At 41.7% G+C, this 27,423-nt stretch overlaps 1 protein-coding gene and 1 long non-coding RNA gene across 4 annotated transcripts; both read right to left on the bottom strand.

Moving 5' to 3' along the window:
- Positions 1-5,288: 5,288 nt before the first annotated feature.
- On the bottom strand, positions 5,289-27,414 carry ATP5F1C (ATP synthase F1 subunit gamma). 3 transcript variants are annotated; one of them, XM_040968220.1, is made up of 10 exons: positions 27,263-27,414; positions 19,617-19,651; positions 18,650-18,781; positions 13,206-13,410; positions 11,573-11,716; positions 11,394-11,458; positions 10,317-10,472; positions 9,878-9,974; positions 6,081-6,117; positions 5,289-5,432 (listed from the first exon to the last, which is right to left on the bottom strand). In XM_040968220.1, the coding sequence occupies exons 1-9, from the start codon at positions 27,316-27,318 to the stop codon at positions 6,111-6,113; spliced, it is 897 nt and encodes a 298-aa protein (XP_040824154.1). In that variant the 5' UTR covers positions 27,319-27,414; the 3' UTR covers positions 5,289-5,432; positions 6,081-6,110. The 3 variants fall into 3 exon arrangements, with proteins under 3 accessions (XP_040824154.1, XP_040824155.1, XP_040824156.1); XM_040968221.1 differs by lacking the exon at positions 6,081-6,117; XM_040968222.1 differs by lacking the exons at positions 5,289-5,432; positions 6,081-6,117; positions 19,617-19,651 and having other exon boundaries at positions 9,871-9,974; positions 27,263-27,343.
- On the bottom strand, positions 6,122-9,038 carry LOC121148151. Its single transcript, XR_005882516.1, has 2 exons — positions 6,416-9,038; positions 6,122-6,376 (listed from the first exon to the last, which is right to left on the bottom strand). It is a non-coding gene; the product is annotated as an uncharacterized LOC121148151 (long non-coding RNA).
- Positions 27,415-27,423: the final 9 nt, after the last annotated feature.

Genomic DNA, 27,423 nt, shown 5'->3' with positions numbered 1-27,423 from the left:
AAGTAACATCTACAACAAAGCACACATGCAGACTTTTCCATGGCACACAAATGCATTTTATTGCAATTTTTAAATTCAGTATCAAACCAAGAATCAGTCATTGCATTTACTTGTCATGTCTCTTCAATCTTTCCTAATTACATCAACCCCTCTAGTTGTATTTTTGCATATGACTTTTGTGTTTCATGACACTGACATTTTACAAAGGCCAGAACAAATGTCCTACAATCTTTGTTTTCTCACTCTATTAGCTTTGATAAGAATATGAATACTCTTACACGAAAAAGTTGTCCTTGCTACTGCTACACAGCAGGAAAGTCAAGTTATCCCTTATTGGTGACATAGTTTGACATAGTTGCCAGATGTCTCCATTGTAAAGTCATCTTCTCTGACTTTGAATTAACATAGTTTGTAAAATAGTATTTTGTGATTACTTGAAAAACCTGCTTCTCCCCAATCTTCCAGCCTGTGGTTTTATTGGCATGTGTTTCTGATCTCTTACCACGAAATGATTAGTGAATACAAAGTGATTTGTCCAATTCTGTCATTTCTCTTACATTTATTAGTAGGCATTCTACAAGGAAGGCCCCCTCCCTTTTGGTAACATTTTGTAATCAGAGTTTTGTTTTTTTTTTGGAGGGGGCAGGCAATGTGCTGTAATTTATAACCATCTCATTCTTTTGGTTCTTAAATCCTCTAGTATTTAAGCCAGTGGGAGCATTTTCAAACTACTGCTCTATTCTTGTGCCATGACATTCTCATTCACTGAACATTCCTTATTCTTTTTTGCTACTATTACACACACACACAAACACACTTAGGCATTTGTTTCAAATCTGAAACTATAGATTCCTGTCCTAGACTTGTGTCATATTTGGGTCTCTTTTTTTTTTCCCCAAAAGTAGGAACTGTGACTTCAATAATATCAGATTTGTTTTTATCTTGTAATACCTTTGCTTATTTTTACATAGTGCATCACAGTGGTTTTAATCTTTAGTTATATATTGATAACTCTGCAATAATACTCTGACATTTTTCCTGAATGTCAGACTGGCATAACTACAGCTAATGACTAATGTCCAGCTGGATGTCCCACATATAACGTGAGTTGAACATGTTTGATGTGAGTATCCAAAGCTAGTTTCATCATGCTCTATTTTTTGATGTCTCCATCAGAGAACGAAAAACTCTTTGTTCACTGACACAGCTGAGATGACAGCACGTTACCTAGCAGATAGTCAGTGCTCAGTGAATACATGCCTTTTAGAAAATTCATGTTGCCATAGTGCATATGATGGACTAGCTAGTGAGCCTAAACAAAAGCAAACCAAAAAAGACCCTCATCACACTTAATTATACAAGTTTAAAATGTGTTCTCATACGCTAATTTTTTTACATTTAAAAATATTTTATGATACAGTTCCAAAGGCTCTGGGGTTGCCTGTGGCCTTCCCCAAGGTCCCTCTCCCCCTCATTGATTTCACATCTGTTTTAAAATGGATGTCCTTCCTGGACAGTCACAAGTCCATCATGCTGTTATTGTGGCCCGACAATGTAAGCACCATCTTACTGTTAGGATAGTTTGAATTCTTTCACTGGGAGTCCATCTTTGGTCTGTATGCACAGACATATAGCACTTTGTCTCCCTATCTGAACATGTCAGTCCCCATTACACTTCCATTATAGATCCCTTTAAATACGGAACCAGTGAGCGCAGCCCACAACAAAGTCAAAATAATAAATTTTCTTCAATTTGAAGTTAACAAAAATGTTACAAAAATAAAACTACATCACAAGAATGGTGAAAGTGGAAATTGAAAACCTTGTAGATGCTAGAGCATGACTCCTATGGCGCTGAAGGAATTACAATAAAAAACTAGACCATCATTACTCATGATATGTAACAAAACAGTGTTGAAATAGGCATTTACACTCTTAAGTGTCTACAAGCAATCAATCTCTTATGGCTGATTAACTGATGAATCACAAGAACTTACTGGGAGAGGTAAGAACTAGGAAGTGCGAAAAGATAAGATTTACAACAAAAATAATTAGATTTGACACTACAAAATTGCAAATTGAAACAAGAAAGCTATTCCATAAGAAGATGAGCAAAACAATCCCTAGTCACATCAGCACTGAGATTTTTGATGGAAGTTACATTAGAGCAAGCATGTGGTATCTGACCTTGTGGGATTGGCTTATTTCCCTTCACATAATGGTCTCCAGTTCAGCCCATTTGTATTTCATTATTTTAATGCTGCTATTTTTAAAGAGAAAGGATTGGATATGAGAATGTGGAGAGGTAAAAGAGAAAGAACTTTCTGTTAGGGATACAGCAAAGCAGTAGTTCCTTTCCATAAGAATGCAGAGTTGAATTGTCTGTAGACTTAGGAGGGTACACATCTGAGACTGAAATTTCTTGTTTAGTACAAAGCTGACTCACTGCCAAGAACTCAAATTCTTATCACTGTTAATTAAACAAAGAAAGAAAAAAAAAAGCAGTAATGTGGCAAAGCTGAGTACTAGCCTGGAGTACTAGCTTGCACAGGTTTTACAGCTGGGGATGTGTGAACCAACTACAGCAGGGAGCCACTTTTTATTGTGTGTGCCTGCAGTGGGAGCTCACAATTTTTTAGCTTAAAAAAAAAAAGTTGCAAAGGTTTTTATAGCAAAGAAAGACAAAGATTTCCAAAGGACAAATTTCAGAACATGGGAATGATAATAATGGAAACCCAATATAGCAATAATAAAAGAAAGCTAGTACTTTAGGTATTAGCTGGGTGTTTACAGAAAGGACAGCTGAAACACTCATCATTGTAATTACATGTTTAGGCCCCTTAGGCCTACAGGATAAAACTTAGAAATCTCAAACTTCTTTAAGACTTTTGTACATGCCCAAACCATACTGCACAATACAACATCTTTCCCTAGCTTATATTTGCAGCTTTTTCAATTCTCCTTCACTGTCTTAGCAGTTCTCACAATGTCTTTTCAAACACCAGTTTTGGACTTTGCTTCCTCTGCTTCTGTGACCTGAGATGCCTTCTCACCATTTAGCTCTAGTAATTTATTCTCCATCGTTACTGAACACATTGGTTCTTGAGAACTCAGTTTAGAAATTACTTCCTCCAGGCTGGACTGCCTCCTCACTCTCCTTGTTTCCCCCTAAATCAAGCTGACTATTCCTCCTATGTGCTTACCAATTATAACACAACCCAGTTTGTCATCATCTGTTTATCTTCCCTCTAGACCATAAGCTTCTTCAGGGATGTGTTTTAATTATATCTACAGCATAGGAGTGGCAATACATGCAGGAACCCTAGCGAATGCTATGTTGAACTGATGTGCTCTTTACCTGCAACAGGCATTTAACTATATGCCCAGCACATTCTAGGCATCAACTCATTTACTCCCAATAACTCCATGAAGTACTATTTTTAATCTGTCTTACGGGTTACAGAATTGAAACAATAATTAACATACCCAAGGCATTAATCAGTACTGAGATTCCAGTGCAGCTTGCTTCAAAGCCTGTACTCCCAACCACTGTGCTACACATGCAAAACTACCTTACCTGTAACTGGTAAAGCTAAGTCATGTTCAGTCTCATTTCCCAAGATCCTATGCCAGGTATGAAGGACGTGTGGAGAAATGCAATTTTTTTAATGAATATGACATTTTTCTACAAATGGATATTACTTTCCTTTACAGAGATCAGATGCTTTTTATAATCCTTTTAAAAAATTTTTTAATAACATTTTTATTTTGAATTATGTGGTATAAATTTGTATAGGCTGGGATTTCTCCCCCAAACTCTCACCCCCCTTCAGATTTTTTCCCATTTTGTTAAAAGTGTAGTCCCTCATAAGGAATCATAATTCTATCAGTCTCTTATTTAAATGTACCCCGACATTGTTGGCACAGTGTCAGACAGTCCAGCATCCCATTGTCTACACATGTCCAACAGTTTCACTGGGAATCCTGTATTTTTTTTTAATAGAACATCCTTACCAGTTAAAGCTCCCTAACTTTAAAGATTTCTTTCTTTATCTACTTATCAATTATTGGAAAGGCAGATTTACAGAGAGAAGGAGATGCAGAGAGATCTTCTATCTACTGGTTCACTCTCCGGATGGCTGCAGTAGCCAGAGCTGAGCTAATCTGAAGCCAGGAGCCAGGAGCCAGGAGCCCTTTCCGGCTGCCCCATGCTAGTGCAGGGTCCCAAGGTTTTGTGCCATCCTCTATTGCTTTCTCAGGCCATAAGTAGGGAGCTGGATGGGAAGTGGAGCATCCAGGATACAAACTGGAGCCCATATGTACAAGGCAAGGACTTGGCCATTGCACTGGGCCCAAAGTTCCCTAATTTCAAATAGCAACGCAAATAAATGAGTTGATGCCACCAAGACAACAAACTCCCATTTCAGTGAAAAAAAAATTTTTTTTAATCCATCAGATTGTTAAAACTTGTTTTGAGAATAGGAAGAAATCTCATATACTGTTGAAGCAAGTTTAATTTTTGAGAGTACCTTTGCAGTCTACTTGAAAATGTAGAATCACTGATTCTATTTCTGTTGTGGGAATTTGAAGAATAAGCCAGTGGATGTAAATGATCTCTCACTCTGCTGTTTAAATGCACAAACCTGGGCTGGCGTGGCTAATCCTCCACCGGAAAGTGTCAGCACCCCACCCAGATACTGACTTGTGTCCTAGCTGCTCCATTTCCCATCCAACTCCCTGCTAATGTTCACAGGAAAGCAAAGGAGGACAAGTCAAGTCTTTGGGCCGCTGCACCTATGTGGAAAAACCCCAGAAGCTTCTGGCTCTGGATTTGCTTGGCCTTGGCTTGCTATAGCCACTTGGGGAACCAACCAATAAATAGAAGACCCCTTTTGTCTCTCCTTCTCTCTCTGTAAAAAATCTGCCTTTCAAATAAAAATACCTTTAAAAAATGTATTTACTGGCTTTTAAAAAAAAATCAACTGTAATATCAAAGTTCCCCATTAAAAAAAAAATAAAAACCAGAAGTGTTGATCTGTCCCCCTTGCTGCACAGAACTGGTTCAGGCACTCAACCGTAAGGTTATCAAAAGCTATCACACTCAAATGTTTTTTTGGTGCTTGAAAACATTTTTTTTTCTTAAAGATCAGGAGCTACAAAACTCAGAAAAACCTCTTAAATGATGTTTCATACAGAAAGGTCCATAGTACCATGTTGATTTAAATGGTTTACTGGCACTTCATTTTGAAAACTGCAACTGTTGCTCTTAAATAAGGAGAGAAGAGTGATTTTCTTATTGTAAGTTGTTTATTGTAAGATAATTTACAAATCTCTTGCTGTCTGTAGTACATTCAACAATGGAACAAGTTTCTTCTCACAAAGACAGCAGCAAGTTAAAAATAAAATCAGCTGGCCAAACTTTCCCTCTTTACCTGAAAAACAAAGAAGAAAACAGTTAAAAATCAAACAATGTATTTATGGCAATCAGTTACATCAAGAGAGGACCCAACTTTCAATGTGCTTCTTTGTGATTTGTGCAAGTTTCTGTGAAATGTTACCGTATACTAGAGGCTCCCAAGTTTCAGTGTAGGGAACTCTGCAAAGAGTTTGTGAGAACAAACACAACTATTCTCAAAATAGTTATTTGTCTCTATATAATGAATTTTTTGATGTGTGAAATCAGTAAAATAAACACAGGAAAAGAACCTTACTGTTCTCTGTTAAATCTCTGTTAAATCGTTAAGGGATAAAATGTGAAATCACTATTCTTTATCGATCTGATTTTAGTATGTATGTTGCCGAGGTGAGCACTATCAATCTATATTTAAAACAACAAATTAATACCAATTCTCTATCCTTGAAAGTTATTCCCTTACCCACATTTCCTATGACAAATACATTTAATAAATGTAGAAAAACACCCAGCCCACAGTATTGCTTCTATGTCCCCAGTGCTTGGCTACTTGAATCATCCTGTCACTCTAAATCGCTCAGAGAAGCAGTTTTTGCTAAGTAGTTTTCAGGCACACCTGACCACATGTCTTTTGTAAAAGAGTTTGGGAAGAGCATGTCAACTTTACCTCTTGTCTGAGGGTGGAACTTGATTTTCATTAATCCCTGGTTATTATATTAGAAGAAAAACACAAAACAAGCAGGTCAAAAAGCAATCCATGCCAGTTAATCATAGTCCACTTTGTTCATTTACTACTTTGAACATATCACATAAATACTTACCCTTTAAAACCAACTTAACAATTGTTAAAAACAAATTTAAAAAGTTATAGAATTCAACCTGGTCAGAAGCAACAAAAACATATTCATGCAATCAGGCAAGACTGAATACTTATTTATTATTTTTATTACAATGTGGCCAAATCTGTTTACATTAAACAGCTCATAGAACATTTAAGGTCACTTATAAAAACAACATGAACTTCAGACTCCACAGCTAACTTCCTATATACAGATTCAAAACTCTCTTCTAAAAAGTGAAAATAGCAGTAAATCTCCAGCTGCATGGATTCTTTTTTCTAAATTCCTTTTTTTACGTCCAAAGCTCTCTCTCCTCCCTTTCCCTTGATTTTGTTACTTTTAAGTCAAGTTTCCGGTCTGATGTTCTGTTTTGCAAGAGCTGGAGCCTGACAGTGTAGACCTTAACATCTGGTTTTTCAAGATTCAGAAAGGAAAATGCTCTCAGTCACGCAGCCCATGACTCTTCTAATGCAGGTCTTTTCCCCTCAAGTGTCCTAACACTTCACAGCCAAGAAGAAATCAGCTGAGAACCATCAGCAAGAAAAAATAATTATTTAATTCTTGTAATAGTCTGTATGTTATATGTGACAAGTGTGAGTCATAGGAAATGCTAACAAAACATTACTGACCAACCTGAGACATGAGGTTAGTTCTAACAAAGCCATGCATAGAATGTAAAAGATAAAAGGATGCTTAGCTGATAGATGCAACAACCAACTTTTAACAATAGTCTCCTGAGCCAATTAGATTATCCATATCTCAGCCTAGTCCTAATCTCGAAAGATTAATCTCAAGAACCAATTAAAATGTCAACCTAACAACTAACTCCCCCCCAGTCTTACATTTTCAAATACCCGATAAAATGTTATTTCTCTCTTCTGAACTTCTAGATTTATGTGAAAGTGCAAGAACAAGTGGATACAAATTTGCTAGTTCACTCCCTAGATGGCTTCAATGCTAGGGATAGGACCAGGCAAAAGCTCGGTCAGAAGTTTCATCCAGGTCTCCCACATGGTGCCAGGGACCTAAACCTTTAAAACCTACTGCTTTTCCCAGGTCATTAGCAGGTAGCTGCCCCAGAAGTGCAACAGTTGAGATACAAACATTCTCAATAGAAATACAGGATTTCATTCATTCAATATTTACTGAGGAGGCATTTAACTACTAGTTGTTGGGGATATAAAAGTAACCTATGGTCCTGTCCTAATCTCAAGGAATACATAATAAAAAAGGTAATTCCTGACACAACCTTAAGAACTAGACAAAGGGAATTTTAAGAGGGTAAAAGGGGTTACTTCACAACTGTTGAGGGGGGCAAACCTCCATGCCTAGGAAGGTAGCTGAAGATGGCCCATGTGCCTGGATTCTTGGCACTCAGGTAAGAGACCCACATGGAGCTACTGTTTCCTGATTTGAGCTTGACTCAGCACCAGACATTGCAAAATCTCTCTCTGTCTCTAGTTGCCTTTCAAGTAAATAAGTCTCTTAAAATATTTTAAATAATAGTAATAAAAAACCTAAAGGAGGTTTTCTGGACTATAGGATGAACAGGAGGGGTCAGATGAAGAATTAAGGAAGCAAGGGGTGAAAAATGGCATTTTGAGCAAAAGGAAGCACATACTGTCCTCTTTGAGATGTGAAAGGACATGATTTACCTCGAGAGGGGGCTAGATAAGGTAGCTGAGATTTGGGGCTGCCTTTCTGTGTACATGCAGAGCAACCCTGTGCCACTTTTCTGTGTGTGGGCTTGTGAGGGCATACAGAAGACCAAGGGGATGGGAGCCTGTGGGGGCGTGCAGGGACCTGGGTGCTCACATCCAGGCAGGTAGAGCAGGCCTGGGGATTTCCTCACTTGCTTGGTCCTGCACAGGGCACGGAGAGCCCTAAGTTAGAATGCTGGCCTGGTGTGTTGGTGGACTGGGCTTGCATCTTGGGTGTGTAGAGGGATAAGTTCTGAGACCAGCAAACATGCCAGGAACTTGGGCCCCTAGTGGGCAGACAGAGCTCCAGCAAACCACCCCACCGGAACACTGGACTCTAAAGGCTGGGCTGGGGAACCTGTGTGCTCCCCAGTGCAGGGACTGCACTGATCACAAAGGGGCAAGAGGGTGTGTGTGTGCGGGGGGAGACTGGTAGGGAAGTATGTTGCAGGTGAGGAAGGACTTCTGAGGGACCTCCATCGAACTGTTCACTGTACTTGCAAATAAGCGGGAGTGCTGGGATAGAGCAGTTTGGAGAGGGATGCTGGAGGACTTTTATAGGTCAGACCAACACACCAACCCATGTGGGAGACCAGTGCTGGGCTAGTTAGCAGGGAACACCGCCAATCACCACTCACACTAAAGCTAGGGCTGGGGGCTTACAAGGCAGGGCTAGATTACAATACCTACTAGTAAGAGTTGGAAAAGGGGACAGGTAAAGTTAGACTGGGCCATGAAACTAACCAGCATGCAAGAGAACTAGGCTGGGGCACATATGTGGACTTATCCCTGTAGAACCACAATTTTCGCTGTTTGGCTCAAGACCTGGGAGTAGTGATGGGCTGAGCTAGGAATGACCATGGCATGGAACCCTCCAACACTCATGAGTCCTATAGTTCAGAACAGGCCAGGCTGCTCCAGACTGCAGCACTCGTGAGCACTCCCAATAATAGGATGTGGGGCGGGATAGTCCACAACATCCACCATCATACAAAGGCCAAGATGGAGGGGGTAGACCAAGCCAGATAAGAACCTAGCACCCACTGGCACATGTAAGATCTGGATCTGGGAATAGGCCCGGTGGAGAAACTTGGGAAACCCCTGTGAGGGTCATAGCTCCCACTGGTGAGCATGTGATTCAGGACTGAGTGTTGGTCAGGCCAGACAAAGCTGTTCCACCTGTTGGCAAGTGTGTGGGCTGATTTTGGAGGGGGACAGACTGGCTAGGCCAGGGCCAAACCCAAGCCCACTGCAGCAGTACACATTCCATATTCTATCTCAATTACTTGTATGCTTTTTGGCTTGCTGAAATAGGAACTCTTCAGCGAGGATCAGATCCTCATGGTGGTACCTCATGTTGTGTATGGCAGATCGAGTACTCAGCTTAAGGCTTCTCTGAATAAAACCCCTGTGTGAGCTTAAACTATGTTCCAAACATTAAACTATCGCAGCAATCAAAAAGTTTTCCAGCAAGAGAGGTATTGAATCTGTTAAAAACTGATAAAAAAATTAATACAGTTAAAAAAAAAGAAAAGTGCTCTTGAGCAAAGCAGTATACTATCTTACAATCTTAGGATACAGATATAAAAATCTTAATAATTTTTAAAAAATTCCTAGACCCTGCCATGATCCAATGCATAAGATCAAACACAAAACCAGTTCTTGCACTCAGAAAGGTTGGCTTAAAATGCTTTAAATTCTACAGATGGATTTTTATAAATGATGCTATCTGCATGTTTGTTCCCAACACTTTAAAGGAAGCCTATTTTTACCAAATCTTTATGTCCTGAGAGTAAGATGGCAAGATCCAGCAATGGAGCATTTCAATTTTAGCAGACAAAACACTTCTAAGCATGCGAGTTTAAATAGGCAGACAAACAGAAATGAAGAAAATTCTCACAAGGCAATAGACGACAGCTACTTACAGAGCTGCAGCACCGGAGATAATTTCAATCAACTCCTTGGTGATGACAGCTTGGCGGGTACGGTTGAATGTCAAAGTCAGCTTGTCAATCATCTCAGCTAGGGATAAAACAAAGATTAGACAACAAAATCTAAAACTAGAGAAGAGCAACTTGCTAATTAACTTCTGTTTCATTTAAATATAAGAGATTCTATTTCTTTTTGGGTACCAATGTTGGGCTCTCTATAAACATTTTAATGAAGATACTGTTATATCTTCCGACAGGATATTTTTTCACAGTACTTGCTATGTGATTGCCTTGTATCAAGTACGTGCACCTCCCTGTAGGGCAGGGAATACTTCATTTACATTTTTGACATTCCTCTGGGTAATGGACTCATCAGAGGACATACTCTGTGCACCACAGCGCACTGTCCAGCAAGTCCATGCAAAGCACTTACAAGCATTCTTGCTGGCGTTGTCCATGGCTGTCATTCTTGCACTCTGCTCACTGGTGGTCGACTCCTTCAGCGAGTAGTAGATGATGTTGGCCAGGTTATATTCTTGATAATTTTGCAGCACATCGGCATCGACATCATCATAGATACTCATGCTCTCTGTTAAGGCAAGCAATGCATTTCTCTGAAGCCATACAGTACAAAAACAGCTTACTATACAAACCTTAATAATTACAGTACAGAATCTGTTTCCAAAGTAGAGATTATAGCGTATTTCCACTGAAATAAAATGCGCAAAATATTTGATAGAGGCTTAAGCTGACATCTGAAATAGCTGCTACTTACTTTCAGCTATGAAATCCTCTAAAAAACCTAATGTAGCCTGCGTCCATGTGAAATAATGACCAGAATATTTAAAAGATGAACAGTGGGGAAAAAAAAAAAAAAGGAAATCCTCCAGAGAGCAGCCAGCAAGCACTCAATATTTTCTGAAACCAGTTCGTTAGCATAAAGTAATGCACCAATACTATATTTCATCAAATATAAGATGATTCTTATACCTTTATTTTACTATTAGAAATGACTAATTAAAACTGTTTAATTAGCTGACGGAGACATCCCAATTTCAATTTTTTTTAAATATAAGGAGGAAAAGCCTTAGAAAAAATTTCTAGAATTTTTAGGATGCTTCACTGAGCAGTGATGACTTTACTCAAAAAAATAAAACAAGAGACACAAGAAGTTTAATATTCAGTCAGTTTTCAAGATGGTTCAAATCTTTCAGAGATTTTGATTGTCATGTACCTGGCTCTAATTCCCAGAAGTAGATTGCAAAGTCAGTTTAATCTCTGAGGACAGAAAACTCTAATGATGACTCTCAGGATATACTTATCTATCCAATTAGAGGAAGAGCAGTCAATGAATATAAAGACATCGTGGAAGTCACTAGTACATGTTGCTTCTCACAAATAGCCTCAAATTATTTTCCTGCAGTTCTAACAGAGCCCCTCAACAAAAATAGTTAGTGTACAAATTTCTCAATTCTATGTGCAAAAATACTTGTCATATAAAACTATTTACCAGCACTTGCAATGGTATTAAGGGAAAAAATCGGCTTTTCTTCTGTCTTATAGGAGATGACAGACCTAGAATGACAAAAGCATATGTAAACTTCAACATAACTGTTAAACTGGCAAGTAAACATCTAGTTATTCTTAATATAGACAAAACATAATGCTCTGATTTCTAATTTTTCTTACTTGAATCGATTAAAGATGATAGACCCTTCATCAAATTCATATCCAGAGTTTAACAATTCAAGAGCAATAACTGATGCATCTCCAAAAGTTGGGGGCTTTCTTCCAACTTCCTTGAATGCTACCAGAAACTGGTCAGAGTGAGTCCTGTGAGAAAATCCAAAGAGTACTTAAAATCATTTACTATTACTTCTGCTGACAAACTTAGAACAAGTTGAAACTATTGTGATCATGGGTCAGGTTTTCTCGGGGGGCGGGGGTGTCAGGGCCACAGGCAGTGGTGGTGACTAAGAGTTGTCCCATGAATGATCAGGACTGATCCTTTCCTTCAGCACCTTTAAGGAATTAAAAGCTGGGGCCCACATTGTGGCACTGCAGATTAAAATCTTCACTAGAGATGCTCACTGGACTTTCTGGTCCTAGCTACTCTGCTTGTTATTTAACTCTTTGCTAATGCACCTGGAAAGAGGCAGGTAGGTGATGGCTCAAATACTTAAGTACCTGCCACCAACACAGAAAACCTGCATGAAGTTCTGACTCCTGGCTTTGGACTGGCCAAGCCCTGGCTGTTGTGACCATTTGGGGAGTGAACCAGTGGATGGGAGATTACTTCCTCTCTCCTCCTCTTATTCTGTCACTCTTTTTGAAATTAATAACAACTAAGCCTAAAAATTAGGCCTCTCTTGTCTCATGCACTCTGCCTTTACCAGGGGTCTTCAAAATGTTCATGGAAAAATGGGAAGGTTTTCAGTCTAGCAGTAAAGACTGTCACATCCCACATGGGACTACCTGGGTTGGATTCCTGCCTCTGGTTCCTGACTGCAGCTTCCTGCTAGTGCAGAAGCCTGGCAAGCAAAGGTGACGGCTCAATTCAAAGGCTTTTGCCATACAGGGGACGCAGATGGTATTCTCAGCTCCTGATTTCAGCCCCAGCCCAAACTCAGTTGCTCTGGGTATTTAGGTAGTTAACAATTTGATGGGCATTCTACTTCTGTCTACCAGTCCTATAAATAACAATATGCATTTGTTTTGGTGAAAATTTTTTGAAACCCACAGATTTTTTTCATATCATGCACTTTGCATAAAACTTTAGGACACCCCTTATATTTCTCTCCTTCTAATACTAATGAACTGTTGTTCATTTCTAACATTTTCAGGCTGTGATAGCTTCTCAGATTTTTTGGTATAATGCCAATAGGAAGAGTTTCCCCTCATATTCTGCTTTGATAAAAAGAAGCAATATACACATACACACAATAAAAACAAACAAGAAAGGAGTCTACGAAGATACTAAAAGACACTACGTTTAGAAGAACCATCAGGGGCTGTCACTCTAGTGAGCTAAGCTGCTACCTGCTTGGCATGGTTCAAGTCCTGGATACTCCACTGCCGATCCAATTCCCTACGAAATCAGCTAAGGATGGTCCAACTGCTTGGGCTCATGTGGGAGACCTGGAAGAAGTTCCTGGCTTTGGTGTGACCCAGCCCCAGCTGTTCTGGCCTTCTGGGGAGTAAGCAATGGATAAAAGAGCTGTCTCTGCTGTTCTCCCTAACTCTGCCTTTCAAAAAATTAATAAAGACTTTCATTTGTTCAAGTTGCACCCCTTTGAAGACAAGCCACACATATTGATATTACCTATACAGTATGCCCCTGATTTTGTCACCGATTCCAACCAGCATGACTTCCTTTCCAGCTGCTGTGAGTGTAGCCACCTCATTTTTCATCTGTTTAGCAACAGAGGAATGAATAGCACCACAAAGCCCTCGATCTGAGGACACACCAATAAGGAGGTGTTTCTTCTTGTCTTCAGGCGCCTTAATATCAGCTTTTTCATACAAAGCTTAAAACAACAACAAAAAAGGACAAGAATTTTAAATATGTATTTTACAAACAGCAATAGCTGTTAATCAACATTAAGACCTATTTTCAAAAGTATGAATTTTAAACTTAGAAGGCAAGTGATGAGTATGATCAGAAATGCCTGTGTTCTTATTCTAGTTACAACCAAAGCTTAAAACCATACATGTTTAAATCTGTACTAAACAGATTTAGGGGTCAATTATTGTCAAATTCCACTCATAATAAGTAATATAAATCTCTATTACATTAAACCATTTGTAAGAGGCCAGAATTACAGAGGTTCCTACCTGGGTTGATATCAGACGTGTAAAGAATGCAAATCTCCAATATACAACCAAAATTACAGAAAGCAAATACTTGTTGAGATGTTTATATGAAGTTCTCACGAAAACCACTAATGGGGCCCGGTGCAGTGGTCTAGCGGTTAAAGTCCTCACCTTGAACATGCCCGGGATCCCATATGGGTACAGGTTCTAATCCTGCCAGCCCCGCTTCCGATCCAGCTCCCTGCTTGTGGCCTGGGAAAGCAGTCAAGCTCGGCCCAAAGCCTTGGGATCCTGCACCCGCATGGGAGACCTAGAGGGAGCTCCAGGTTCCTGGCTTTGGATCAGCACAGCACTGTCTGTTGTGGTCACTTGGGGAGTGAATCATTGGGCTCAAGATCTTCCTCTCTCTCTCTATATATATATATATCTGACTTTGCAATAAAAATAAATAAATCTTCAAAAACAAACAAGAAAAAAGAAAACCACTAATGTTAAAATAGATGACACTGTATGTTTGGCATCATTTGTTAACTTCACTTTGTTGGTCTCTGGTCTTCCTAGGAGCAGAGATTGAAAGTAGAATAAATGGGGCCAAAGATACACAGACTTATATTTAGGTGAAATGCCAGTGACGAAAAACAGGTGGGAAATTACAAAAGGCTTTCATGCCACAAAACTAGACAGACCCATGGGACGGAGAGGCAGGAGGAGGGAAGCAGCTTCTAAAACCAGTGGCAGCTTAAGGAAACTTCACCCAAGCTGTTGTGGAGCGCTAAGTCTCTGAGGCAGGGGTCTGCTTCAGTCGCTGGCTAGGAGCAGCCTTTGGGAAGCAAAGGCAAGTCAAGTGCAGGTTGTGGGCCAATAGATGGGACCGGGGCAAGCAGCTCCCTATGAGCTGCAAGGTGCATTTTCATAAATGCCGCATTTCTGCTGGTTCCTTTTTCACTGTTCCACAGTTAATCCCAAATTTTTTTTCTTCTTCTTTTTTTAAAAGATTTTTTATTTTATTGCAAAGTCAGATACAGAGGAGAGACAGAAGAACCTCCATCCATCAATTCACTCCCCAAGTGGCCACAACGGCCAGAGCTGAGCCAATGCGAAGCCTGGTGACAGGACCCTCCTCCAGGTCTCCTACCAGGTGCAGGTTCCCAAGGTTTTGGGCCATCCTCAACTGCTTTCCCAGGCCACGAGCAGGGAGCTGGATGGGAAGTGGGGTTGCCAGGATTGAACCAGCGCCCACATGGGATGCCGGTGCATTCAAGGTGAGGACTTAGCTGCTAGACCACCACACCAGGCACTTCATCTCAAATTTCAATATCTGAGGGCCCACACACAAAGAGCAGAGTCAGTGTTCACTCTCAGGCTAAGAGGGCGTAGCAAACACTCCTTTCAAGTCCCCCTTCTGTTACGTCATATATCATGTAGGATAAAATGTCTACTTAAAATTTTAAACACTTCCCACTTAATATCTAGCAACTAGGGCTTAAGAGCGGACTAGCAGGTTTTTTTTTTTTTTCAAATTATCTTTTTATCTGAAAGAGGAGAAATAGAAATGGTTCAATAAGTGGGCTGGGATAGGCCAACGCTGGGAACCTGGCATCCATCTAGCCTCCCACATGGGTTGAAGAGACCTAAGTACTTCAGTGTTTAGATGCTATTTCCTACATTGTATAACAGCACAAAGCTGGACCAGAAGGGGAGTGGGATTCAAACCAAGGGCCTCAGAGACAAGGTGTGATTATCCCAAGTGGCAACCTAACCACAGCTCCAAATATAACTTTTTCTTTTCCAAAGCTGACTCAACCATTGTTTTAGATCAAGTAACACAAGGAAAATCAATATTTCGCAGATAAATAGATACAATTATAGAGTGCTCACCATCACACATGCTTCGGGTGTTAAATATCTAGTCAAGCACATCCACATGAATTAGATATAATCTTATGTGAATTAATTATTAATGTCTTTAGGGCAGACCTGAGAGTCAACTAAGCAACCAAACTTTTCTAAACCACAGAAGCTGTGCTTATCATGCTAGCAGAAAATGCGACTCACAGAAGGAAGTGGTGGGGCTGATAAAGATGGTTCACACCTAAGCTAAATCCCCTTTGCATCTGGCAGGGAAATCTAAATTTGGCATTTATAAAGCAAGGAGCCACTTCATTCACTCGCACATCTGCTGAGTTAGCTACTGCAAGAATGAAACTTGTGTTCTACGGGAGGGATCCAACATATGGCAGATAACGACGCTGTGTGTAAGGGAAAGATTAGGAACCAAACTGTGAGGTTCTAAAAGGAGACACTATTTGAGAAGGTGGTTTGAGAAGGCTTGTGAAGAGAAATCTGAGCATCTGAGAAGGACTAAGAGCAGAGAAATAGCAGCAGCATGGTGGTCAGAACAGAATCAAGTACAATCCAAGCAGTTAGGCAGGACATGGCAATACAACTTCAATCTAACTGGAAATTACTGGGAGGAACTGGGGTAGGGAGAGCAGCAGAGAATAATTTAAAATGAAAATATTCCTTTGGGACGATATGAACCCCAAATATAAAAGCTGCATGCGCTGAGCTGAGAATCTTACAGCTAGATGGAAGTTAAATTGGGGTTTATTGTATGATTTTGCTTTTTATTAATATCTTTTATTTATTTATTTATTTTTAAGATTTTATTGGAAAGTCAGATATATAGAGAGGAAGAGGGACAGAGAGGAAGATCTTCCATCCGATGATTCACTCCCCAAGTGACCGCAACGGTCGATGCTATGCAGATCCAGAGCCAGGATCCAGGAACTTCTACTGGGTCTCCCACACAGGTGCAGGGTCCCAAGGCTTTGGGCTGTCCTCGACTGCTGTCCCAGGCCACAAGCAGGGAGCTGGATGGGAAGTGGAGCTGCCGGGATTAGAACCGGCACTCATATGGGATCCTTGGACGTTTAAGGGAAGGGCTTTAGCCACTAGGCCATGCTGCCGGGCCCTAATAATATCTTTTAAAAAGATTATGTGCTTAGATTTACAGAGAGAAGAGAGAGATCTTCCTTCTGCTGATTCACTCTCCAAATGGCCACAATGACAGAAGCAGGGCTCGTCTGAAGGCAGAAACCTGGAGCTTTTCCTGGGTCTCCCATGTGAGTGCAGGGACCCACAGACATTGGCCATCTTCTGTTACTTTCCCAGGGACATTAGCAGGGAGCAGGATCAGAACTGGAGCAGCCAGGATTCTAAGCGGCACCTATATGTGATGCTAGTGCCACAGGTAGAGGCCAGCCATGCCATAGCATCTGCTCCAGATTTTTACTTTGTGTAAATTTCCCATTATATTTAAGTTAAATATTCATCTGGGTGACTACGTTCAGCATGAGATAGTATAATAATGGAAGAGATAAAATAGAGGATATAATAACTCCCTGCCTATGATCTGTGAAAGCAGCAGAGGATGGCTCAAGTCCTTGGGCCCCTGCACACACTTGGGAGACTTGGAAAAAGTTCCAGGCTCCTGGCTTCAGACTGCCCAGCTCTGACCAGTCAAACCATCTGGGGAGCGATCTAGCAGCTGGAAGATCTCGTTCTCTCCTTCACTCTGTAAATCTGCCTCACAACCTTAAAAAAAAAAAAAAAAAAAAAAAGATGTAATTGCTGGTTAAAATGAGAACTGTCCAACTCTTCTTTCCAAGATAAATTCATATATGAATATGCATATATGTAACTAAAAGCAAAATATAAATCTTTTATTAAACTACCATGTTCACATTAAGAAGACTTACAAAGATGGATTACAGGGCCAGGTACTTGGCCTATGAATTAAGATGTTGGCTTCCCACGTCAGAGAGCATGGGTTCAAGGCTTAAGTCCAGCTCCTATGGACAGCTGCTATGGCAGACCCTGGGAAGCGGCAGGTGACAGCTTAAGTAACTTGGTTCCTGGGATGCAGGTAAAACATTTGATTACATTCTCAGCTCCCAGCTTTGATCCAATCCCGTCCTAGTCACTGTGGGCATTTGGGAAGTTAGCCAGTAGATCAAAGTGCTGTGTTTGTTTCTGCTTCATCACCCTCGCCTCCAACCCCACCAAACTATATACAATTATATATATATATATATATATAAAAAACTCAAAAAGGATAAAAATAATCAAACTTTCTTAAAAAGGTTTTAGTTGCTTTTCCTGTTTTCTCATCATTCAAATTCTCAAGACATTATGTGGGCCCGGCACCATGGCCCGGTGGCTAAAGTCCTCGCCTTGAACACCTGGGATCCCATATGGTTGCAGGTTCTAATCCCACTAGTCCTGCTTCCCATCCAGCTTCCTGATTGTGGCCTGGGAAAGCAGTCGAAGATGGCCCAAGGCCTTGGGTTCCTAGACCTGTGTGGAAGACCTGGAAGAAGTTCCTGGCTCCTGGCTTTAGATTGGCACAGCACTGCCCATTGTGGTCACTTGGGCAGTGAAATCATCGGACGGAAGATCTTCCTCTCTGTCTCTCCTCCTCTCTGTATATCTGACTTTGCGATAAAAATAAATAAATCTTTAAAAAAAAAAAACAACAAACATTATGACAGGTTGTATGTATGACCAGTCAGTCAATGTTCACTGTGGGTCCTAGTTGCCTTCTTACTATCCTGTGCCATCATGCCCATCCTGCAGTCATTAAATGACAGACACATCATAAAGATGAAACCAAGCGAATGTGCCCAAGGTATTATTCTAGAAAAGAATTTATATTATGTACAAAGCTAACAAACACATATTGGTTGATAAAATACAAAGGCTATCATACCAAACCATGTAAATCCAAACACAGAAGTTACTTAATTTCAGTGTGCGATAGATCCTACCACTGTAGGGTTGCTGTGAGTACTTTACAAATGAGTACAACAACAGGCCAGTCACTGTGGGCACCAAAGTCATCTGTAATCTTTAGGTTACACGCTTGTCACTTGTAAATGGAACACCTCTTACCTAAAGATCCAATTCCATACACTCGAGCTGGTTTCAGCTCCCTCTCCGCCCGGGCATATTTTGCTGCTGCCACCATTTTCATAGACTTGGTAATCTTCTGGATGTTTTTGATGGACTTCAGTCGCCTGGTAACTGAAAAGCAGAAGTACTAAAATCATCATATAATTTCATTTGTGAGGCTACTGAAAAATGAAGACTCGTGTATAATAATAATCAGGATTTAGACCAAATATAAGCATAGTGCTAAATCCCTAAAAATGTCAGAGTTGGGACGAAACAGCAGAACAGTACATTATGTGCTTTAGAATATTAAAAGGTATTGGGACCTGGCACGATGGCCTAGCAGCTAAAATCCTCGCCTTGAGCATGCCGGGATCCCATATGGGCGCCGGTTCTAATCCCGGCAGCCCTGCTTCCCATCCAGCTCCCTGCTTGTGGCCTGGGAAAGCAGTTGAGGACGGCCCAAAGCCTTGGGTTCCTGTATCCACATGGGAGACCTGGAGGAAATTCCTGGCTCCTGGCTTCGCATTGGCGCAGCACTGGCCATTGCAGTCACTTGGGGAGTGAATCATCAGACGGAAGATATTTCTTTCTGCCTCTCCTCTCTATATATGTGATTTTGCAAAAAAAATAAGTAAATCTTAAAAAAATATATCAAAATGTATTGAAAATGGCCAGAACACATATATTTCAGCACTGTCTTTATATATGTGTGTATTCACAAACAGCACAGCACTGTCCTAAATACGCCATTGCTCTACAGACAACAGAACCTGAATAAGATGTTCTCATGTGTCACATCAGGTTCTTTCTTCCCACATGTCTGGTCTCCCACACACATAAGCATAGGTGGCTCCTTTCTGAATGTTGATCAAATGTATAATACTTAAAACATGTATTTTTTTTTAAGTACTTTTGCCAATGTTGTTTTCCTTAATCCAAACAGCAAGACCAACAGCATACTTACTATCTTTCAAAGTTGCCATATTTCGAACTTGGACCCTGAGAAGAAAGGCATTAGTATTATTTTTAGTTTTCATACATATATAAGAAAAACCTTCAAAGTTAATATGTTATATAAGTAAACAGTCCTCCCCCTTATTCGGCTGCCCAATTTTACTTAAAATCAAAACCCGTTGGCTCTAAGAGCAACCTTTGACCCCTGAAGCTCATAAACTTTTACAGTCAACTATACAGTCAAGCCTGTGTGCATGTGTGGAAGTTTATGTAAAACCAATTTTAAGTGTTTCAATCGAACAAACATTTACCAAGCAAGTGTGTTCTGGACAACGGGGAATGGGACAAGGTCTCTAATTACAAGCGGCATATTATTATCTTGTAAGAGTCATGAGAACTGAGATTCATATAAAATTTGATAACATTTGATAATATAAATTTGCTAATATAATTTTCTGGTCCTTAAAATCGAAGTGCTCAAACACAGCTAAGGTCAAAATGCAGTGTTACTAAAAAGATAAATATGAGAGAAGCCCCGCCACTTGGTGGGAGGACGAGGGGGACAGCATGTCAAGCACCTGTGTGGCAGGCGAAGCTGTACAAGAAAACCGGAGAATCAGTAAATCTGCGCACAGAAGTGCAACTAAAAAGGCCGTTTCCTGCAACAAATGTGTATTTTTGAAAGCAGAAGCCAGTTTCACTGAAGAGTGAGATACAATTTACAAGGACGCTGGGGACAAATCCACTGATTTAATGGCCTGAGTGGATGCTGTCCTAACCAAGACAGAAATTCTGAAGTCAAGAGTGAGGAGACTGGCCAGTAGATAATGGACTCTGGATATGGTTAGGATGACCACAGCAAAGGTAGATATGCCCAAGAAGGGTCTGGAAAATACAGAGGCCTGGACGCTAGAAATGCAGTTACAATGCTAACAGTGTCGGTAGGATTAGCAGCAAGATAAACACTTTCAAAGTCTATGAGGTCACTACTAACCCAATATCAAAACTAGATAAAGAATGTTATAAGAAAGGGAAACTACAGACTGGTAGCCTCATTAATACATGTGCAAAAATCTTCAACACTGTATAAGCAAGTCATGCCAGTATGATATTGAAAAGAATGTTCACAAGAACCAAGTGGGATTTATTCCAGGTATGCAAGGCTTGTTCAGCATTTAAATATCAAATATAATCCATCAGATGAACAGGTTAAAGAAGAAAAATCATACAAAATATATAGAAAAAGCATGAGACAAAATCTAATAACCATTCATGATAAAGCTTCTAGGCAAACCAGAAACATAATTATTTGGGAAAAGGTTTGGACATTTCATCAGATACATACAGCAAACAGATAACATAAATTAATGCTCAATATCATATCACAGAACTGCACTGGAGGGGCCAGTAAGCCAGCACTTGAGGGAACGGCATGGTGTCATGGACACCAGTGCCTGGTTTGAGTCCTGGCTCCTCTGCTTCCCATCCAACTTCTTGCTAATGTGACCCTAGGAAGCAGCAGGTGAAACCTGAAGAGGTTCAGCCCCTACCACCCATGTGGCAGACCTAGAATTCCGGACTGTTGGTTCTGTTCTGACTTTATGCAGCCCTGGCCACTGTTGGCATTTAGTGACAGAACCAGGTGATGGAAGCTCTCTCTTACTCACTCACATCTTTGTGTGTCAGTGTGCACATGTATATTTATGTATGTGTTTGTAGCTGTCGATTTGCCTTTCAAATAAAATCACTTAAAAAAACAAAGGTGTCTGGGATGCCCATATCCTATACTGGAGTGCGTGGGTTCAAATTCCAATATGAGCCCACGCCAATTCCACAGTCTTGATGCACCTCTTGCAAGGCAACAGGTGATGGATGGCTCAGATACTGACCACCTGCCACCCACATGGGAGACTTGGACTGTGCTCCCATCTCCCCGTTTAACCCACTGAAGCCTTGGCCATCAGAGGCATCATCTGAGGAATAAACCAATGGATGAAGATCTGTGTGTCACTTTGATGCTCTGCTGTTCAAATCAATTTTCAAGTTAAAATTCTAAAACAATGAGATGTCACCACACATCTACAAGATGAATGGAGTCTAACAAATTACTACGAAATAAAAAAGAGATGTAGCTAACAGCAACTCTCATTGACTGCTGACAGGAATGCAAAATTTCCATTTGGAAAATGAGCTGGTAATTTCGTACAAAGCTTACTATAGTTTCAAAATAGGATCCAGCAACCATGCTCCTAGGTATATACTCAATTAAGCTCAAAATTTTATCAATATACACAATCTACTATGCTTGTGTCACCAAAAATTGAAGCAACCAAGATTCCTTTCAATATATGAATGAATGGATAATTCACTTTTGGGACATCCACATAATAAAGTCTTTTTTTTTTTTTTTAACAGCTAAAGCAATCTCTCTGCTAGTGCTGCAGGAGGTAGCCTTACCACTCCACAACACCAGCCCCACAATGAGCAGCAATATATAAAAGACGGGAGAAACCTTAATACATACTGTTAAATGAAAGATGCCATTAGACAACTTTATCAATAAGAAAGAACAGTAACCACCAAGGTTTCTAGGAACAGAGAAGGGAATGGGGGGGAGGGGAGTGAAATATTCTGTGTATTATAATAATTGATAATGTCCCTACATTTGTCAAGATGCACAGAATTGTAAAACAAAACAGTGCACCTTAATTAAAACTATGTGCTCTAGGGCCCAGTGTGACAGCATGGCGGTTAAGGTCCTCACCTTGAACACGCCGGGATCCCATATGGGTGTCAGTTCTAATCCCGGAGGCCCTGTTTCCCATCCAGCTCCCTGCCTGTGGCCCGGGAAAGCAGTCGAGGACGGCCCAAGACTTTGGGACCCTGCACCCACGTGGGAGACCTGGAGGAGGCTCCTGGCTTTGGATCGGCGCAGCACCGGCCACTGAAGTCACTTGGGGAGTGAATCATCAGACGGAAGATCTTCCTCTCTGTCTCTCCTCGTTTCTGTATATCTGCCTTTCCAATAAAAATAAATCTTAAAAAAAAAAATGTGCTCTAGTTAGTAATGCTGCGATATATTAATGCTACACTTACATTCTTGTAAAGCAACATGTTAGTAACAGGGAAGACCAGCAGTAGCCTAGTAGCTAAAGTCTCTGTCTGGTGGCTGCTCGACTTCCCATCCAGCTCCCTGCTTGTGGCCTGAGAAAGCAGTCAAGGACGGCCCAAAGCCTTGGGACCCTGCACCCACACCTGTGGAAGAGGCATGAGGCTCCTGGCTTTGAATTGGCTCAGCTCTGGCCGTTGTGACCACTTGGGAGAGTGAATCAGCGGACAGAAGATCTTCATCTCTGTCTCTTCTCTCGGTACATCTGGCTTTCTAATAAAAATAAATAAGTCTTAAAAAAAGAAATAACAGGGAAAACTGTCCAGAGTAGATGAGTATATGTAACTTTCTGTATCAAATGATCAATATTTCTGTACATCTAAAACTGTACCAAGAAACAGTCTGAATTAAAACTTTAAAAAGGTACAAGTTTGGGGCCTGGTGCAGTGGTGTAACAAGCTAATCCTCTGACTGCAGCATCAGCAAACTACGTGAGCACAGATTCATATTCCAGCTGCTCCTGTTCCAATCCAGCTCCCTGTTTATGGCCTAGGAAAGCAAAGGCGTATGTCCTTGGGTCCCTGCACCCACACGGGAGACCCAGAGGATGCTCCTGGCTCCGGATCACTGCAGCCATTTGTGGAGAGAACTAGTGGATAAAAGATCTTTCTCTCTGTTTCTCCTTCTCTAAATCTTTCAGATAAAAATAAATAAATCTCTAAAGAAAAATTCAGGGTTTGAAGGACCAACTTCAACTGAATCAGGTCAAGCCCTTATTTGCAAAGCTAGCAGCTCCAAATGGAGTGCCAGTTCACGTTCTAATACTAGTGTCACTCTGCCAGAGAGGGGGGAAATCAAAGGAAATAAGGATGAAGATTTTAGTTACACAGAAATTAATAGGTTTGATTGTAAGAATAACCTAAAAAGAAGGGCTTGTATGCAGGTTAAGGCTGATTGCAACGCTGGCCCCCATGTGAGCTCCCTGCTAATGCGCCTAGGAAAAGGAGCAGATGATGGCCCAAGGGCTTGGGGCCCTGCACCCGCATGGGAGTACCAGAAGAGGCTTCAGCTTCTGGCTTGGCTGTTCAATTGGAGAGTACACCAGAGCACAGAAGATTCTGTTTCTCCTTTCTCCCGTAATCTGCCTTCCAGGTAAATAATTAAAAACAATTTTTTAAACGAGAATGTCAAAGATAAAAGCAAGGATATATAAATTCTATTTCAGATACCAACCGCCTCAGGAATGACTTCCTATCAACAAAATAATGAAGCTTATCCCTTTATAAAAAAGATTTATTTATTTATTACGCTTTGTTTATTTTTATTGGAAAGGCAGATTCACAGAAAGATCTTCCATCTGCTGTTTACTCCCTAAACGGCCCAACAGCCAGAGCTGAACCAATCCCGAGCCGGGAGTTGCTGAGTCTCCCACATGGGTACAGGATCCCAAGGCTTTTAGATCATCCCACACTACTTTCCCAGGCCAGAAGCAGGGAGCTGGATGGGAAATGGGGGAGGCGAATCATCACCCATATGGGGTCCTCACACCTGAAGGGGGAGAATTAGTCAATGGAGCCATTGCGCTGGGCCCTCACATTTCCTTTTGAAGGCACTTGGACACACAGATTTTTGGGACCAACCTGGATTTGTTCTAGCATAATGACTTTTTTACCCCAAGTCCCCTAAATATGTAGGCATCTGATTATTAGTTTTAGGCAGTAACGTGATTATTAACATTTCAGGCACACATTTGAATTTAATAAGTTTCCAGTTTGAGAATATCACTTGGGACATTTTTGTTTAGTGCATCATTTTTTGGACATACGTGGAATATTGGGTTTCACTAAGTGTGCCAAGTGACAGGTATGAAGGAGTAACAGCCTCTGCGATTGTGCTCGCTGTGCACAGGTCAGTTTCACCTGACTCACAGTGTGTTCATGTTTGATCTTCACTTAGCTATAAGCATGACCATGTCATCATTTCACTTCGTAAGTATAATCTATCTAGAACAGTCATAAGCTGAACCAACTATCACTCAGGAAATGTAGCTTTACTGAATGTACAGCTCTGAAAGGGATAAAGACGTTCTGAAATATTCCTGGGAATTCCTCAAGGGATTACTGGGGACACTTGACATTCATAAAGCAGCAGAGATTCAACATGAAGGAGTCAGGAATAATTAACTAAAGAAATATAGATTTTTAGAGAACATAATGTGGTATAATATAAACCTTAAGGAAGCTGCCGCACTTTTAAATTCTTAGGGAGAAGCATGAAGTGTGTCTGCTTCTCATAGTGACTGCCAACACACAAGCCCACCACCTGCCTCGGCACCAAAATCCCTCCCCGCTGAGGATGCCTCCTCCTCCTTTGGTCTGTGGAATAACCCCCATTACCTATTCTAGGTATAAACTGTGCTTAGAAACCTGTCATTTTCCAGTTGATGCAGACAGATCAACACCAGCATTTCTCCTCTGTGCTGGACTCTGCAAGCACGCAGTCCTCCGGGAACCCTATCAGTCAGGCCTCCTTGCAGAGTGGGGACTGGCGGCAGACACTGACCTGTTCAAGGTCACACAGCCAAATCCTTGCAGACCACCTGTTAAAACATTCTGCTGCATTTCAACAACTTTCCATCTCAATAACCAACAGAACCAAGGTTCTCCACAGGCAAAGGTTTATCTCGCCTATTCCAAATTAATTCTGTGAAGTGTGAAACATTGTCAGTGCTAATTTCTGCATTCAAAAGACAACTATAATTTAACCTTTATTCAATTGCAGGCAGACAGAGGTCTCCCACCTGCGGGCCCACTGTCCAAGTGTTCCCCAACAGTCTGGGCTGTGCCAGGTTAAAGCAGGAGACCGGAATTCAATCACATCTATGGTACAGGTATAGAGGAAGCGAGTACTTCATTACCACCTGCCTCCCTGCAGGAAGTACATCAGCAGGAAGCTGGAATAGAGAGTGCAGTCCATTCCAACCCAAGCACCCCAACATGGGATGTGGGTACCCCAAGAGGTGGCTTCACTACTGTGTCAGACACCTGCTCTGTCAGTCATAGTTACAGAAGACAAAGCCCGAAGGATGCCAGACAGACATTACTCCTAAGGACTGAATACATTCAAAGAGGTTCGTGCTTTCCATAGCAGAACACACCTCAATGAAAATGCAGGACCCAATATTTCTTAAAAGTGGCTTCTAGAATTTTTGCAAAATATTTTCCTCTATTTCAGAAACTCCATTTTTAAAACAGCTACTTGGTGCTTTACCTAATATTCTAAAAACACTGACAGATAACACTGATGCAAAGCGAGATGAGATAAAGGAATTAGAGTGTGTATTTGCTGAGTTCCATGTCGTGCTGATACCGTCCCAGGAAGCTCACCGAGGCACTATCCACGTTCATCACATTGTGGCAGTTTGCACAGTATCAGCCAGTGGAGGGCCAGGTTCCCTGTCTGCTGAGTGGTTAACAAATGGGAAAATCTACGCAGACAGGAATTCCCCTGCAGTGACTTTTTAATTCCCATGAATATTCTCAACCACAGACTAAATACATAAATCTAACCTCTACATCCAACTCACAGAAAACCATATGCTTCATAGTCCCATTACAAAAATCATGACACACACACACAAAAATCAAGCTTAGTACTCTGGCTCCTTAGAAATCCACCGTCCTGGAACACCAGGGAATTGCTACCATGCAGCTCTTGATGGATAGCTGTCCTCTTTGCATCCTAATATGTCCCTAGACTTTCACAGCATTTCATCCTATTATACAGCACCAGCCCCTAACCAACCCCAAACACCTTTCACCTGGCCACTGAGCTTTCCCAAGGAACCAAAGCTGAAACTCTTCAAAACATGTGGAGCCATTGTCCCGCACGGCAGTTAACAAATGCCATTGACATTCATCTCCCGGGGACCTTGGAACAAGCACATGACCTTGCAGGGTTACTGCTTCAGCGTAATGGTTTCAGGACCAGCGACGGATGGCTTCTCTCCCCCCATGCACAGGGAGCTTTAAGGTCCCTTCTGCAAGCAGAAGACCACCACCTTCCTTTTATTTCCCCAGTACCCGGCAATGCGCCTGGCCACACAGCTGACACACTCGAGGAAACACAAGGGTCAGTTCGCACAGCAGCAGGGCGTTTCAGAGGCATCAAGGACGCACACGGTACAAGTGCACCTCCTCCCAGGTCAGACCTCCGCTACCCCCTAAAGCTTGCAGGGTCTGCTAACGGGCTCCCCGAGTCTCACTGCCTGGCACGAAGAGGCCTAAAGACCGCCCTGACTTGAACTCGGACAAAGGTCTCAGACCCAAGACTCCAGAGAGCCCGGCGGCCCCTGGGGATCTGGCGGGGCCCGGAGCTGCGGCCGCAGCGCGCGCCCTTCCTGCCTTGCAGCTTCCTGCAGGACACCGGGCCTAGCCAGGCCCTACCTCGGCCGGGTCCGTCCTACAAGGCCCCCCGCGTCCTCCTCCTGACCCTTCTAACCTTCTAGCCCTTCGCAATGCTCCCGAACCTCCCGCAAGCTGCCATACCATTGCGGTTGCAAGGTCCAGGCCGACAGCCCAGCGACGCTCGCCCGAGAAAACATGGTGGTGCCGGCCTTGCTGAAGGTCGGGCAGACAGGACGCACTGCGCGTGCGCGGACGCTTCCCTGCTCGCTCCTCCCACCTCACTCGCCGCTTTAGTCTCGCTT

The sequence above is a fragment of the Ochotona curzoniae genome, unplaced genomic scaffold (assembly GCF_017591425.1).
Source record: "Ochotona curzoniae isolate NIBS_2020 unplaced genomic scaffold, NIBS_Ocur_1.0 scaffold_4683, whole genome shotgun sequence".
In the NCBI taxonomy this organism is placed as follows: Eukaryota; Metazoa; Chordata; class Mammalia; order Lagomorpha; family Ochotonidae; genus Ochotona; species Ochotona curzoniae.
Note: the sequence above shows the minus strand (reverse complement) of the source record. Positions and strands in the feature narration are given on the sequence as shown.

Excerpts from the sequence above, each read along its gene's own strand:
- ATP5F1C (XM_040968220.1), bottom strand. The coding sequence starts at position 27,318 with ATGTTTTCTCGGGCGAGCGTCGCTGGGCTGTCGGCCTGGACCTTGCAA. Across the intron at positions 19,652-27,262 it reads TGGACCTTGCAACCGCAATG|GGTCCAAGTTCGAAATATGG; the intron begins GTATGGCAGCTT and ends CTTTCTTCTCAG. Across the intron at positions 13,411-18,649 it reads GTATGGAATTGGATCTTTAG|CTTTGTATGAAAAAGCTGAT; the intron begins GTAAGAGGTGTT and ends TGTTGTTTTAAG.